The following is a 13,863-nucleotide window of genomic DNA, read 5'->3' as shown; positions in this document are numbered from 1 at the left end:
AGGGATCAAAGATCGCCAGGCTGGGCCTGTGTCATACAGGTGGGCTGGTATTACAGGTGTTGTTGCAAGGGCGTTAGATTTAATGTTTATGATGAGTCCAAAGGTGGGCACAAGTTCAAAGGTGGAGACGCTTTGAGAAAAAAAAACTTGCATTGGGCAAGTATTTATTAATGTGTGTAATTGTAGACATAAAAATAGTAAAACCTAAGTATGAGTCATATTCAAGTCACAGCTTATATATGCAAGAGAACAACAGTGAAAATAAAGAGCAGCCAGAAATTTGATGTTGAATAGGAATTATTTTATTTGACTATCAGCTGATGTGGAAGGACTGTACACACCCACAAGAGTGAGAGACTGACCACAAGGGGCAGAGTTGGAGCTGTAAAGACAAAGTGCCCGTCTCATCTTGGAACAAAGAGTTTGTAGAAGATTGGACAGTTTAGACTGTAGCTTTGGCCTGTGTGGCCTTAGCCAGAGCTTTCAGGTCTGTGATGCACTTGGCAATGCTCTCCTTCTCCTGAAAACAACAACAAATACAAATTAAGCTCTCGGAATGAAGAAGATTGATGTAATTACTCCAGTATCGATCATATACTGATACTACTGATATTGACACCACCAGACTGTGGATCGATCTGGCCTACTTTTCAAAATGTGTACTAACTGTTACAATGCTGACACACCAACAGTTGTTATATTATCCTCTCTGTAGCGCTTATTAATCTACTTATTAATAGATGGTTACTTTCTGCTGCAACCTGGTTCTATCTAGACTTCTTGAAGTACATATTTTTTAGTCTCGTTTTAAACTAGCTGAACGGTTAGCTTAGCTATTAGCATGCTTGCTCCTGGCTTGCTCTCAGTGTGTAGCATGTTTGGCCTCATCCTCCAGTGATAACACTATGTAAGATACTAAGAAATGCAGTTTATTTTCCGCAGTGGAGGTGATTATTATTAGCTATGGGGTTGGCTTCGCACTAGGAATGGAGTGGGGTTGGCTTCGCACTAGGAATGGAGGCACACATTTAATTAGCTGCTAGCCGCTTGTCAGCCAAAAAACAAAAAAAAGAGGTACCAGTAATCTGCTTTTGTAAAAGGCCTGGGCGATATATTGATTTTATCCATAAATTACAGTTTTTTGTTGCAGACGATAAAAAAAAAAAAAAAAGTTCTCCTCATGCTTTGGCATACTTTCTGCCCCCATGAACTTTCCTAGCCCTCGCCCACACCCTCACTTCCTTAGCAGAAATGAAAAACATGGCTAATGCCAACGAGAGCGAGACAAAAGTGTTGTCTGCACTTTGGTTTTGCGGCAACAGGCTTGGAACAAATGACTGAACGGTGCAAAGTTTGTTAAAAAAAAGGTAGCAGCACAAACTTATTCCAGCATCCGAAACCGAAACCTCCAGTCGAGTGCGAAAAATGCAATTCTATGATCCGAGCAAGACTACAACAAACAACAAACACCGGTTAAAATGCATCTCACTGTGGTGGAAGCATTTACACAATGTATGTAAAATGATACCATGTATGACGAGAAAGAAGCACAATGAACAGAGCGATCACTACAGCAGTCGCTCTGCACACCACCAAGATGTGTGAACGAAAAAGACTGCCTTTACCCACCTACTAAATCTATTATATAGTCAGCATATCTTTATGGATTTAATTTGTTTAGTGTCAAAAACTTCCCATTTACCAAAATAGCTGAGCAGGTGTTTCTGTGTGAGTGAGAAAACTTAATCAAAACACTTGATGCAGCAACATTTTTAAGAACAAATTGTCTGCCTAAGCAGTTATTTTAGATGCTCATTTACAAGATATTAGCAAAAGGTGTTTCGCTGATTCAAACATCAGTATTCACTATCTCTCTTAAGTTTGGTCATATGGACTTAGGTCTGTGTATGCATGTGTGCACTGTATATACATATATACAGCTAAAACATTTTTGTTAAAAATGAACATGTCTTTGTTTGATATTCAACAAAGTGGGAAAATATATCAAATTTGCATTGCATTCCAAAGTGTAGGTCTGCTTTATTTTTGTCATCTGTAAATTAAGTTGCAATTATGTTTTCTATCTGTTGAAATGTATTAACCGCTGAAGTTGAAACAACCTGTAGTGAGAAGTCCCCTACCTGCTGAGGGGTGATGCTGCCTACGACACTCTTCTCCACCCAGTTGACCATGTGCTCCTGGGCCATGCGGCGCTGCAGGTCCTGCAGGGCGATTTGGTAATCCAGGCGCCGCTTCACATCATTGGTCACCGTGTGCAATCTCTCTCTGTAGTTAGTCTCCAGAATCCTGGCCACATTGTTCTGAGAAGAACAATAAACCGGCATAAGTGATGGTTATAACTGTAATTAAGATGTAATTATTATTGCAGTAGCCTACTCAGTGGCCTAGTAGTTAGAGTGTCCGCCCTGAGATCGGTAGGTTGTGAGTTCAAACCCCAGCCGAGTCATACCAAAGACTATAAAAATGGGACCCATTACCTCCCTGCTTGGCACTCAGCATCAAGGCTTGGAATTGGGGGTTAAACCATCAAAAATGGTTCCCTGGGCCACAGCTGCTGCCCACTGCTCCCCTCACCTCCCAAAGGGTGATCAAGGGTGATGGGAATAATTTCGCCACACCCAGTGTGTGTATGTGTGTGACAATCATTGGTACTTTAACTTGAACTTAATTACTGACTCTTATTATGCAATTTCATCTTGTGGCCAGCAGAGGTCAACCAATAATTTGTATTTTTGGTGAAACCGGCTCAGTTGTACTTTTTCTTTACAGAACATACCTGGGTTACACCAAGTCGGTAATTTATATGTGCGAGTAAAGCATAAAACTCATAACGTAACATGGCATACATGTATGACGTAACATGACGTCATTGTAAGATGGGTTGTCTAATAAGTAACATTTATTGCAAATGTTGATCTACATTAAGGAAGAAAATCAACAAGTTAGCAAGAGGGCTAATCCATGCTTTAATTAATGTCAACAATAGACCTTTTTATCTATTACTTCCACTTTTTCACTTTTGACGCATGGTCTCAGAATTTAACCCCCGCAAAAAGGTCAGAACAGAGAAGACCTTACCCTCTTAGCGTCAAACAGCATTGAGCGTCCCGCTACTCGCCATTGCTCCTTCTTTTCACCCTCAATAGCCTGAGTTAGAACGGTGATGGCCTGGTCCTTCACCTCCTGAGCCTTAGCAACTTTTTCCTGCAGAAAAACATGGGACAGTTTTGTGAGCGCAAGCTGGTACTTTCAACACATTCAGAATGACGTCAACCTACCTCGGCGATTTTGTCAGCAAACGCTGCCACGCTCGGGCCGAATTTCTTGACACCATACACAATGATAGAGAGGACGGAGATGGCGATAAAAGTCTCGTGGTTGATGACGTAAATTTCCTTGGAAAGCAAGTAGGTCAGCAGACCAGTACCCAGCATGTAGGGTCCTAGATGACAGGGAGTTCCTTCATGGTCACTTTTAATGGTCAAGCACAATGGACCTTCGACATTTGACTGACCCTGAAGTTACACATTTCTTTTTTCGAGAAAAAGTTGCTCCATGAAGGTATGTATCCTCAGATTGCCAGTATATCTGTGGCAATAGGGGTGTGGCTATGGCCTGGTGGGGGCATGGTCAATATGATGTAACCATTCCATTTGCATAATCAGCGTTGATCAGAATCAGAACGAGAATAGTTTGTATTGCCATTGTTTGAGAACGGGTTCACAAACTAGGAATTTTTCTTGGTGCAATCGTGCAACATAAGATACATAACACAGAATAGGTAATAAGCATTTATTTCCTTTAAAAAAGCTTAGAAATGTTACACATTTAGAAACAAATCTGTTTTATTACTTAGTATTAACACAACATAATTTTGCTTTATTTTTCAATTGTTGATGCTTATAGGCGGTATAGCTCGGTTGATAGAGCGGTCGTGTCAGCAATTTGAGGGTTCCAGGTTCGATCCCCGCTTCCGCCATCCTAGTCACTGCTGTTGTGTCCTTGGGCAAGACACTTTACCCACCTGCTCACAGTGCCACCCACACTGGTTTGAATGTAACTTAGATATTGGGTTTCACTATGTAAAGCGCTTTGAGTCACTAGAGAAAAGCGCTATATAAATATAATTCACTTCACTTCACTTATTGTACAATGCACTTTGTTGAGGATTTTTCAAGTTTCTAGAGACTTCTCCAATCTTTTTAGTGAATTTTTCTTTATTATAATTGACTTGTAACAAATCTACGGAGTGAATTATATTTATATAGCGCTTTTTCTCTTGCGATTCAAAGAGCTTTACATAGTGAAACCCATTATCTACACTATTGTTCAAAAGTTTGAGGTCACCCAAACAATTTTGTGGAATAGCCTTCATTTCTAAGAACAAGAATAGACTGTCGAGTTTCAGATGAAAGTTCTCTTTTTCTGGCCATTTTGAGCGTTTAATTGACCCCACAAATGTGATGCTCCAGAAACTCAATCTGCTCAAAGGAAGGTCAGTTTTGTAGCTTCTGTAACGAGCTAAACTGTTTTCAGATGTGTGAACATGATTGCACAAGGGTTTTCTAATCATCAATTAGCCTTCTGAGCCAATGAGCAAACACATTGTACCATTAGAACACTGGAGTGATAGTTGCTGGAAATGGGCCTCTATACCCCTCTGTAGATATTGCACCAAAAACCAGACATTTGCAGCTAGAATAGTCATTTACCACATTAGCAATGTATAGAGTGTATTTCTTTAAAGTTAAGACTAGTTTAAAGTTATCTTCATTGAAAAGTACAGTGCTTTGCCTTCAAAAATAAGGACATTTCAATGTGACCCCAAACTTTTGAACGGTAGTGTACATCTTTAAGCTACATTTAAACTAGTGTGGGTGGCACTGGGAGCAGGTGGGTAAAGTGCCACCCACAGCCTAAGGAAACAGTGACAGTGATTAGAATGGCGGACGCGGGAATTGAACTTGGAACCATCAAGTTGCTGGCACAGCCGCTCTACCATCAGAGCCACGCCATCCAAATAATCTTTTTCTAGTGTTTTGGGAGACTACACTCGTGCTTGGATACTCTATTTCTGTCACTCCATGTCCGTAGAACGCTGTCCGCGAGTATATCTCAAATATAATGAAGTGTGTCTACGTTGCACACATCCTGCTTCTGCCGCAGACAATCCCATGCATCTTGGTTACGTCATCACAACATCCTGTTTCGGCAATGCTGAAGGGATTAGATGTAAATCAAATTCTTTTCGGTGGCCAAATTTTTGGTGCATCACTAGTCATACATCCATCTATTCTCCACCGCTCGTCCCTCTTTGGGTCCATAGTGCACAAGTAGGCTGTATGTATCCATTCCTATATTACTTAAATTTGTTTTCACAATTAAAAAAACCCTAATTTTTAGGGAGTGGCGGCTTTTATTTTGCCGTGGCAGGGTGCCACGATCAATTACAGTAGGGGAAACCCTGCCGTGAGCTTCTCAAATCAACTTTATTTATAAGAATGAACTTCAGGAGTGTTTTGATTTTGATTTGCCTTTTTTGTGATGCCATGCTAAGGGGAACCAGTGATGGCAAAGAACACCACGATGACCTGAAAACCAGAAATTGAACATATAGCAACAAAAGCCAAACCCACATCTTAATTGTTTGTGATTGCTATTATTTAAAGGGGTTTGCTTACTTTTACTATTGTATTGGAACAGTAATCAGAGTTTGTTTTTTTGAACAGTTGAAATCTGGAACGGATTATTTCTGTTTTCATTATCTCTTATGGAAATTAATTCCACTATAAATGCACCTTTTTGGATCAATCAGATGATGGATTATGGTGTGCCTCTGACAGTAATTTTTTGGGATGTTTTAATTTTACAAAAGCCAACTGATTGTGCGTGTCTGACCGACAGCACATTTGCTGAAAAGTAAATAATGCTTCTGGCTTATGACAACTGACCTGTTACACCAGTTTTAGGGTACAGGAGCTGGAAAAGCTCCTCCGGGAAGAAGCCATGACGGACTTTGCCTCCCGTTTCTGGAAGGGGTGGCAATGGGGCCAGACTCTGGGACGATGTGTGAAGGGAGCGAGATGCCTGGACCAGCCTACATAAATATGGAAAAAATAATATCAGTGGTCACTTCTACAACATCAACAATCAAGAGTGGATTTTAAAAAAGTATTAAAACTACATACCCAGCTCCAAGGTGGCCACTGCTTTTCAGAGAATTAGCTGCAAACAGGACAAGAAAACATGGACATGAAATTGTTGGTATATTATTACATTAAAACCATATTAATCCAAATATAAAATATTTTTCATGTGTTTACTTTAAAGACAATTTGAACGCGCCAACTTTGGTCTGATGACAAAGATACAAGTATGAACACTAAACTGTACCTATATACATTATCAATAGTTATGATGCTAATTTTAAAGGGGTCATATCATGATGTTTTTCTACTTTCAAAACACTTCCCTGTTGTCTACACAACATGTAATGGTGGTTCTTTGGTCAAAAGTTTGCATGGATTATATTTTACAGAGCGTTTAAGCTGTTTTCTGACCGTCTCTTAAGAATGTGCTGTTTTACGCATTTACTTGCCCCCACTTTGACTCCGCTTCTCCTTTGTTGTGGTTTTTAACGCTTCCATGGCAAGACTACTGACAGATATAATAAGTTCCAACTATACACTAATTTGTATTAGAAATGGCAAAAGCAAAATATGCATGCAGTCTGCCCCACAACAAAAGGATAGGGAAAAAGAAGGAGCTTATTGACAACAGTGCAGGTGACAATGCCGGAAGCGCACAAGGCACTCTTGGTATTTATACCATTTATGGATAATTCAGTTATGTTTTTCCTCACCGTTGTACAAGTTGTGAAAATTCCAAACAGCTCGTTTGGCGGAAGTAGGAAGGAAGGCAAGATTTTATAAATATCTCCACAATGCCTCCGCGGTTGAACTTCAAATTTTTGGGACTTACTTCAAATTGAACACAGTTGTTGTTTTTTTAAAGATGTTTACATACTCCCACATTTAGGAGTTCATTTTATTTTTGGGTCAATTTTGTTTGTTTTTGTTCACTCAATGACCCCCTAAAGCATGGGTGTCAAAATTGGCCCGCCATGTAATTTCACTTGGCCCTTGAGGCGATATCAAATTAACACTAGAGCTGGCCTGCCGATTATATACAGCGGCGGTGCCGCGGTAACACAGCATTCACCGCTAATTCTCATACTTGCCAACCCTCCCGGGAGACTCCCAAATTTCCGTGCCCCTCCCGAAAATCGTCACGTCCGCTTTTCATCAAGTCCAACGAGTGCTGCCTTCTGCACGCACACACAAGTGAATGCAACGCATACTTGATCAACAGCGATACAGGTTACACTGAGGGTAGCCGTATAAACAACTTTAACACTGTTAGAAATATACGCCACACTGTGAACCCACACCAAACAAGAATGACAAACACATTTCGGGAGAACATCCGCACCGTAACACAACATAAACAAATACCCAGAATCTTTTGCAGCACTAACTCTTCCGGGACGCTACAAAGTGTGTGTGTGTGGGGCGGGGGGTGTATATTGCAGCCTGGAAGAGTTAGGGCTGCAAGGTTTTCTGGGTATTTGTTCTGTTGTGTTTATGTTGTGTTACGGTGCGGATGTTCTCCCGAAATGTGTTTGTCATTCTTGTTTGGTGTGCATTCACAGTGTGGCGTATATTTCTAACAGTGTTAAAGTTGTTTATACGGCAACACTCAGTGTAACCTGTATCGCTGTTGATCAAGTATGCGTTGCATTCACGTGTGTGTGCGTACAGAAAACGCACATATCTTGTGACTGGGCCGGCACGTTGTTAGAATGGATGAAAAGCGGACGTGACGACAGCTCGTAGAGGACGTTAAAGGCAATGCCTTTAAGGCACGCCCCCAAAGACTGTGGTCCGGGTGGACTGCGCGCCTGGGCCCCGACATTAATGAACTAGCACCCAAGAAAAGATGCCAGGTATCTGGCTTGGGCACATCAGATTAGATCAGTGTGTTGCAAACTGAGCAGTTTAAAGTCCTAAATGGTTGGTTTATTCATTGTTATTTTATTTTCAAATTTATTAGCCTGTGGAAAAAGTTAATGTTGATATTTACCTCAGAAGGCTGCAAATGGAAATGAGGCATTCAATTTTTATTTAAATTGTATTTGATATGCCATTGATATTTTTTAATTATTATTATTATTATTATTATTATTTGAAACTGGATTCTGCATGTCACTATAAAGTTATATAAGCCTTGCTTGTTCAATATTCAATGCAAAACTTGTTTGGGTCCCTATTAAAAGGTTAATTTGTTCAACCTTGGCCCGTGGCTTTGTTCAGTTTTAAATTTTGCCCACTCTGCATTTGAGTTTGACACCCCTGCCCTAAAGTGATAGTTACATTTTAATCAAAAATTAATTAAGATGGACACATTTAGACACATCAGATGAGTTTGTTCAAGTAAACACTGCTCAAAGTCATATTTATTGCAAAGCTGACAGTAAAAAGCACACCATTGCATTTATTGACCAATAATAGTTTGTTGTGTTTTAATAGCTTAAGTGCACGAAGTAGCTCTAAACTAACTGTCAAAAAGGTGACATCCAAAAAACAGTGTGGAGCTGCTAGCTCGCATGCTAACATGGCTGGTCAGTCCACATTGATCATGTAGCACTTGCTAAGACACAAAGTAAGATAAATGCTGTAAAATATGACAAACTAGCAATAATAACAATAACAAAAACGCATTTTGGCGAAACATTTATTCTGGTTAGCCATGATTATCTTGACCTAGCCACTCATTCATTGTGCGGCCTTCACTTTACCCTTCAAGCTTCACAACCCCAACATTTGCTTGTCTTTAGTCATGTCACGGTCAAATGGAACTTTATAAACCTCATCAAACACGACAGATGTTCATACCTGAAAGTATAACGAGCCTGGACAGCATGTTGGAAGAATGAAGGGCCAGCTTGTTTGCACCTTGGTTCGGTCTTCTTCGTGCCCTTCTGCAAAGAGCCGCAAGGATGGCGGACAAACGAGAGGTTGCAGCGAAACCTCGCGAGATCGTGTACAACCTTGGAGTTGGTAAATAAAACGACCGCTAGATGGTGCTGCTCACAAGGATACGGTTCAACCATCACAACGGGTGTCTTTTATTTATATATTTACAGTATGTTTAAATAAATACAACACAAAATATGTCTGATGTGTCAAATAATAGTAGATTTAACAAGATTTGAATTGAAACAGCAGTGAAGTAAGGACACTTTATTTAAAAATAAAATGTATTTATTTTAAAATTTTGGTGAAGAATTGCACTGCATCATATCGAATCATTTTTTTCATGTTTGGGACATCTCATGTAAGAGTAAAGAGTAAAGAGGGTGTATTCAATCACAACTATACGCACAAACACGCACGCACACACATTCTTGTATTTTTTACCTTCTTGACACCTCCAAAAAATGCCTCTTTCTAGATATATAAACATTTGTATTTACAACATTAATGGCCCTAGTGTGTGGATGTGAGTGTGAATGTTGTCTGTCTATCTGTGTTGGCCCTGGGATGAGGTGGCGACTTGTCCAGGGTGTACCCCGCCTTCCGCCCGATTGTAGCTGAGATAGGCTCCAGCACCCCCCGCGACCCCGAAGGGAATAAGCGGTAGAAAATGGATGGGATGGATGGGATAATATATGCCCATCCATTCATCCATTTTCTACCGCTTGTCCCTTTTGGGGTCGCGAGGATTGCCGGAGCCTATCTCAGCTGCATTCGGGCGGAAGGCAGGGTACACCGTGGACAAGTCGCCACCTCATCGCAGGGCCAACACAGATAGACAGACAACATTCACACTCACATTCACACAAATTTAGTGTTGCCAATCAACCTATCCCCAGGTGCATGTTTTTTTTGGAGGTGGGAGGAAGCCGGAGTACCCGGAGGGAACCTACGCAGTCACAGGGAGAACATACAAACTCCAATATATACATACTATGCAAATATAAAAAAGGTAAGCTTTCAGTAATTTTTTTATTTTTATTTTTTTTTAGTAATTGGTTTTTAATATTTATTATTTACTTCAAGTTATTACAGTACATACATATTTATTTTATTTTATTTATTTATTTTTGCACTTCAATTTCTTACACACACTTATTATTACATATGTTGGCCAGAGGGGGAGCACTACTAATTTTTACACACACTTGTTATTTCATATGTTGACCAGAAGGGGAGCACTTTTAAAACCAACACACAGTCAATTTGAAAAATCCCTCCTTTTATGGGACCACCCTAATTTTGATAGATTTTACCACCAGGGGTGCAAATGAGACATTCTCTATTAGATGCAATGGTTTTCCATATTGGGACCATGATTTATGTCCTAACTTGTTCACCGGTCCTCATATGGAAACTACTTGTCCTTGTCGGTGTTTCAAGAAGAGTATAAATACAAGAACACACACACACACTCTCTCTCTCTCTCACACACATATATATGTATATATATATATACACACATGTATATATATACATACATATATACTTTTTTTTTTTTTTTTAATCTTTTATCCATACATATTAGTGCGCAATATGTAGTATATATTTTGTATTTATTTTGTTTTTCATCACATTTTACTTCTGCTACTGTATGTAAAACTGTACTATGGTACATTTTTTGTCTACTTTATACCTTTTGTTTTCGCCCTCTTTTTGTGCACTTGTGTGCTTTATCCTTTCCATCCTTATCCTTTCCATCCTTTGTAACTGAGCTACTGTGTGGAACAATTTCCCTTGTGGATCATCAAAGTCTGTCTAAGTCTTAAAACCTGCAATGCAACAACATAATTCCCCCATTGTGGGATACACCCAATTACCCTACTATTTTCTATCTGTGAAGTTGCTGTACACTGGCATATACAGTATAGTATTTATTATTTGTGTACAGTAACCAGGTACACTGCTGCTGCTCATTTTCCGTATCATGCTTTTTTAAACAGAGACATTTTAATTTCCCCATTTTTCAGGAAAATACATTAATAATAATAATAATAATAATATAATGGATTAGATTTATATAGCGCTTTTCTAGGCACTCAAAGCGCTTCACAGAGTGAGAACCCATCATTCATTTTTACAACTCATTCATTCATCATTCATTCACCGGTGTGAGCGGCACCGGGGGCAAGGGTGAAGTGTCCTGCCCAAGGACACAACGGCAGCGATTTTTGGATGGTAAGAGGCGGGGAGCGAACCTGCAACCCTCAGGTTTCTGGCACGGCCGCTCTACCCACTACGCCATTAATAATATTCTGTTATATTCTAAAATATTAGACACAGCTCTCAGTATGAGGCGGTTTTACAGCACAGCAAAGTACACCCTCCTAATTAATTAAAACTTCTCCAATCCTCTAAAGAACACAAAGGGGGATTTTAGATTATTATGGATGCTTTAGGAGGATTAACACAAAAATCAACAACCTAAGTTAGAAATGAAAAAACTAATTCATGAAGTTATTGATGTTTTCCAGCCATTTATATTATCAGTAAATGTTATTAGGATCAAAACGTGGTGTGTTCTATGTAGGCAGCATGTAGGGGGTACTGTAATGTTCTGTTTGTAATCTTTGGGCCCACCCGTGTATGGTATCATTTTAGGCATGAGTGGCTGCTGAGATAGAGGAACAAGTGACGTGGTCCTTCACTTCCTGCAAACTTATGCTCAACAGAAAGAGCGTGGAAGACAGACAAGCTAAACTTAAGCGGGAGTACATTTCGAAGAAAACACGGATGATATTTAAATGGGCACACAAGGACACGTTCAGTTTGGATGAGAGGATGGTGCGGTATGTGACCTTCTGATTTCAGCCTCCTAACACATGTTTGTCTTTTCTTGCATGTTTCATTCAAAATCCAGCAAGAGAACGGAGATACACTCCAACAATTGTCATATCTAGTGAAAAACATCTACTCTACATTTGGTGAATTTACTCAATTCAATACAAACTAGAGGTAATTGTGTGCCAATGCATAACATCTGCACTTACAGATATTTCCTTTTAAAAAAAACTTCAAATATTAACACTTTTCATGCAAAAGATGGCAATAGTACGTCAACCAGTGTCACCTGGAGCTAAACCAGGTGGTTCGAGTAAAGATTAAACCAAAGCCAAGTTCTATCTTAGTGTAAGGAAAGAGAAAATAATGGAGAAGGAAAAGTTTGTCATGATCCAAAGCATAACTCATCATGAATGCATGCATGTATGGCAGCTAATGCACTAATCAGGGGTGTGCAACGTGCAGGCTGGGGGCCGTTTATTGTCCACAGCTTGATTTGATTTACCCGTGGCACTTTCTGTACAATTAACAAAAGCACAAAGAAGAGTAACAAGCTGTGATAAAGGTTAAAATATTATAAGACCAATAATAGTATGCTTTGTCCACTATAACAGTGTTTCTTAAACATTGTTGGGCCGCCAGTCCCCACTAGAGCAGTGGTTCTCAACCTTTTTTCGGTGATGTACCCCCTGTGAACATTTTTTTAATTCAAGTACCCCCTAATCAGAACAAAGCATTTTTGGTTGAAAAAAAGAGATAAAGAAGTAAAATACAGCACTATGTCATCAGTTTCTGATTTATTCAATTGTATAACAGTGCAAAATATTGCTCATTTGTAATGGTCTTTCTTGAACTATTTGGAAAAAAAGATATACAAATAACTAAAAACTTGTTGAAAAATAAACAAGTGATTCAATTATAAATAAAGATTTCTACACATAGAAGTAATCATCAACTTAAGATCAATATTTATGGAACATGTCCACAAAAAATCTAGCTGTCAACACTGAATATTGCATTGTTGCATTGTTGCATTGTACTGAATGGAATAGCCTACTTGATTTGATGTTCAGTTTATGAACTTACATTCATATTTTGTTGAAGTATTATTCAATAAATATATTTATAAAGGATTTTTAAATTGTTCCTATTTTTAGAATATTTTTAAAAAATCTCACGTACCCCTTGGCATACTGTACCTTCAAGTACCCCCAAGGGTACGCGTACCCCCATTTGAGGTCGAGCATAGGCACTCTGTTGTAATACTTTTGGTACGTACGACGGGGGAAGGAGACGACACAACGGCAGGGATCAGTTCAATAGGTTTATTGAAACTGATGCTGATGATGTGTTGGGATGTGTATGCTACTAAACGTCAATGGTGCAGGACGATGTGTAGAATTATTAATGTAGAATTTTACCAGAGTTTGTTGTAAGTGCGTGTTGGATGAATCCTTCGTCAGACCAAAGGGCCAAGGAGAGAAGGCAGTCCGTGGGCAAGCGATAGGTCGGGGGCTGGAGGGAGGTAACGAGGTCCGTGTCCAAGCAGGAGTCGAGGATCGAGGGAGGCAGTCCAGAATCCAGTGGCAAGTCGAGGCACACAGCTCGATCACGAGAAACAGAGGGTACACTGTGGGGAACACAGAGGACATAAGACACAGGCACAGGGAAAGCACAGAGAGAGCAAGTACGCGGAGGGAAGCCAGAGACGGGATGCTTACTACGAGGAGTGGACTATGTTCCGGTACTGGATCTTCGGGTCCGCTGGTCTTTATGCTGTCTGCCCTCATCAGACCCAGGTGCGCTGATTGGTGATTGCCTGCAACTCTGCAGGCGTGTGGGGCATGTCCCGACACGCTTCTAGCAGAGGTGTTTGCAGCAGATGACATGCGGGATTGCACATGCGCCGTGACAACTTTTCCACCACTCGTGACAGTAGTGCATCCCTCAGTTGAATGCATTGAGT

General features: G+C 40.0%; 2 protein-coding genes across 5 annotated transcripts in view; one reads left to right on the top strand and one right to left on the bottom strand.

Annotated features, from left to right (window-relative positions):
- Positions 1-269: 269 nt before the first annotated feature.
- LOC133653150 (ATP synthase F(0) complex subunit B1, mitochondrial-like) lies at positions 270-9,108 on the bottom strand. The gene is made up of 7 exons (XM_062052179.1): positions 8,976-9,108; positions 6,210-6,246; positions 5,973-6,118; positions 3,300-3,463; positions 3,100-3,225; positions 2,142-2,321; positions 270-520 (listed from the first exon to the last, which is right to left on the bottom strand). The coding sequence occupies exons 1-7, from the start codon at positions 9,001-9,003 to the stop codon at positions 443-445; spliced, it is 759 nt and encodes a 252-aa protein (XP_061908163.1). The 5' UTR covers positions 9,004-9,108; the 3' UTR covers positions 270-442.
- Positions 9,109-11,787: 2,679 nt separating this feature from the next.
- Positions 11,788-13,863, top strand: part of LOC133653149 (trichohyalin-like) — a 24,451-nt gene continuing 22,375 nt past the window's right edge. For all 4 annotated transcript variants that reach the window (XM_062052178.1, XM_062052176.1, XM_062052177.1 and 1 more), the window contains exon 1: positions 11,788-11,905. The gene's annotated coding sequence lies outside the window, so the exon portion shown is untranslated. The remainder of the gene's footprint in view (positions 11,906-13,863) is intronic.

Source organism: Entelurus aequoreus, linkage group LG07, assembly GCF_033978785.1.
Source record: "Entelurus aequoreus isolate RoL-2023_Sb linkage group LG07, RoL_Eaeq_v1.1, whole genome shotgun sequence".
NCBI classification, from domain to species: domain Eukaryota; kingdom Metazoa; phylum Chordata; class Actinopteri; order Syngnathiformes; family Syngnathidae; genus Entelurus; species Entelurus aequoreus.
This window is presented reverse-complemented; position numbering and strand designations above follow the sequence as displayed.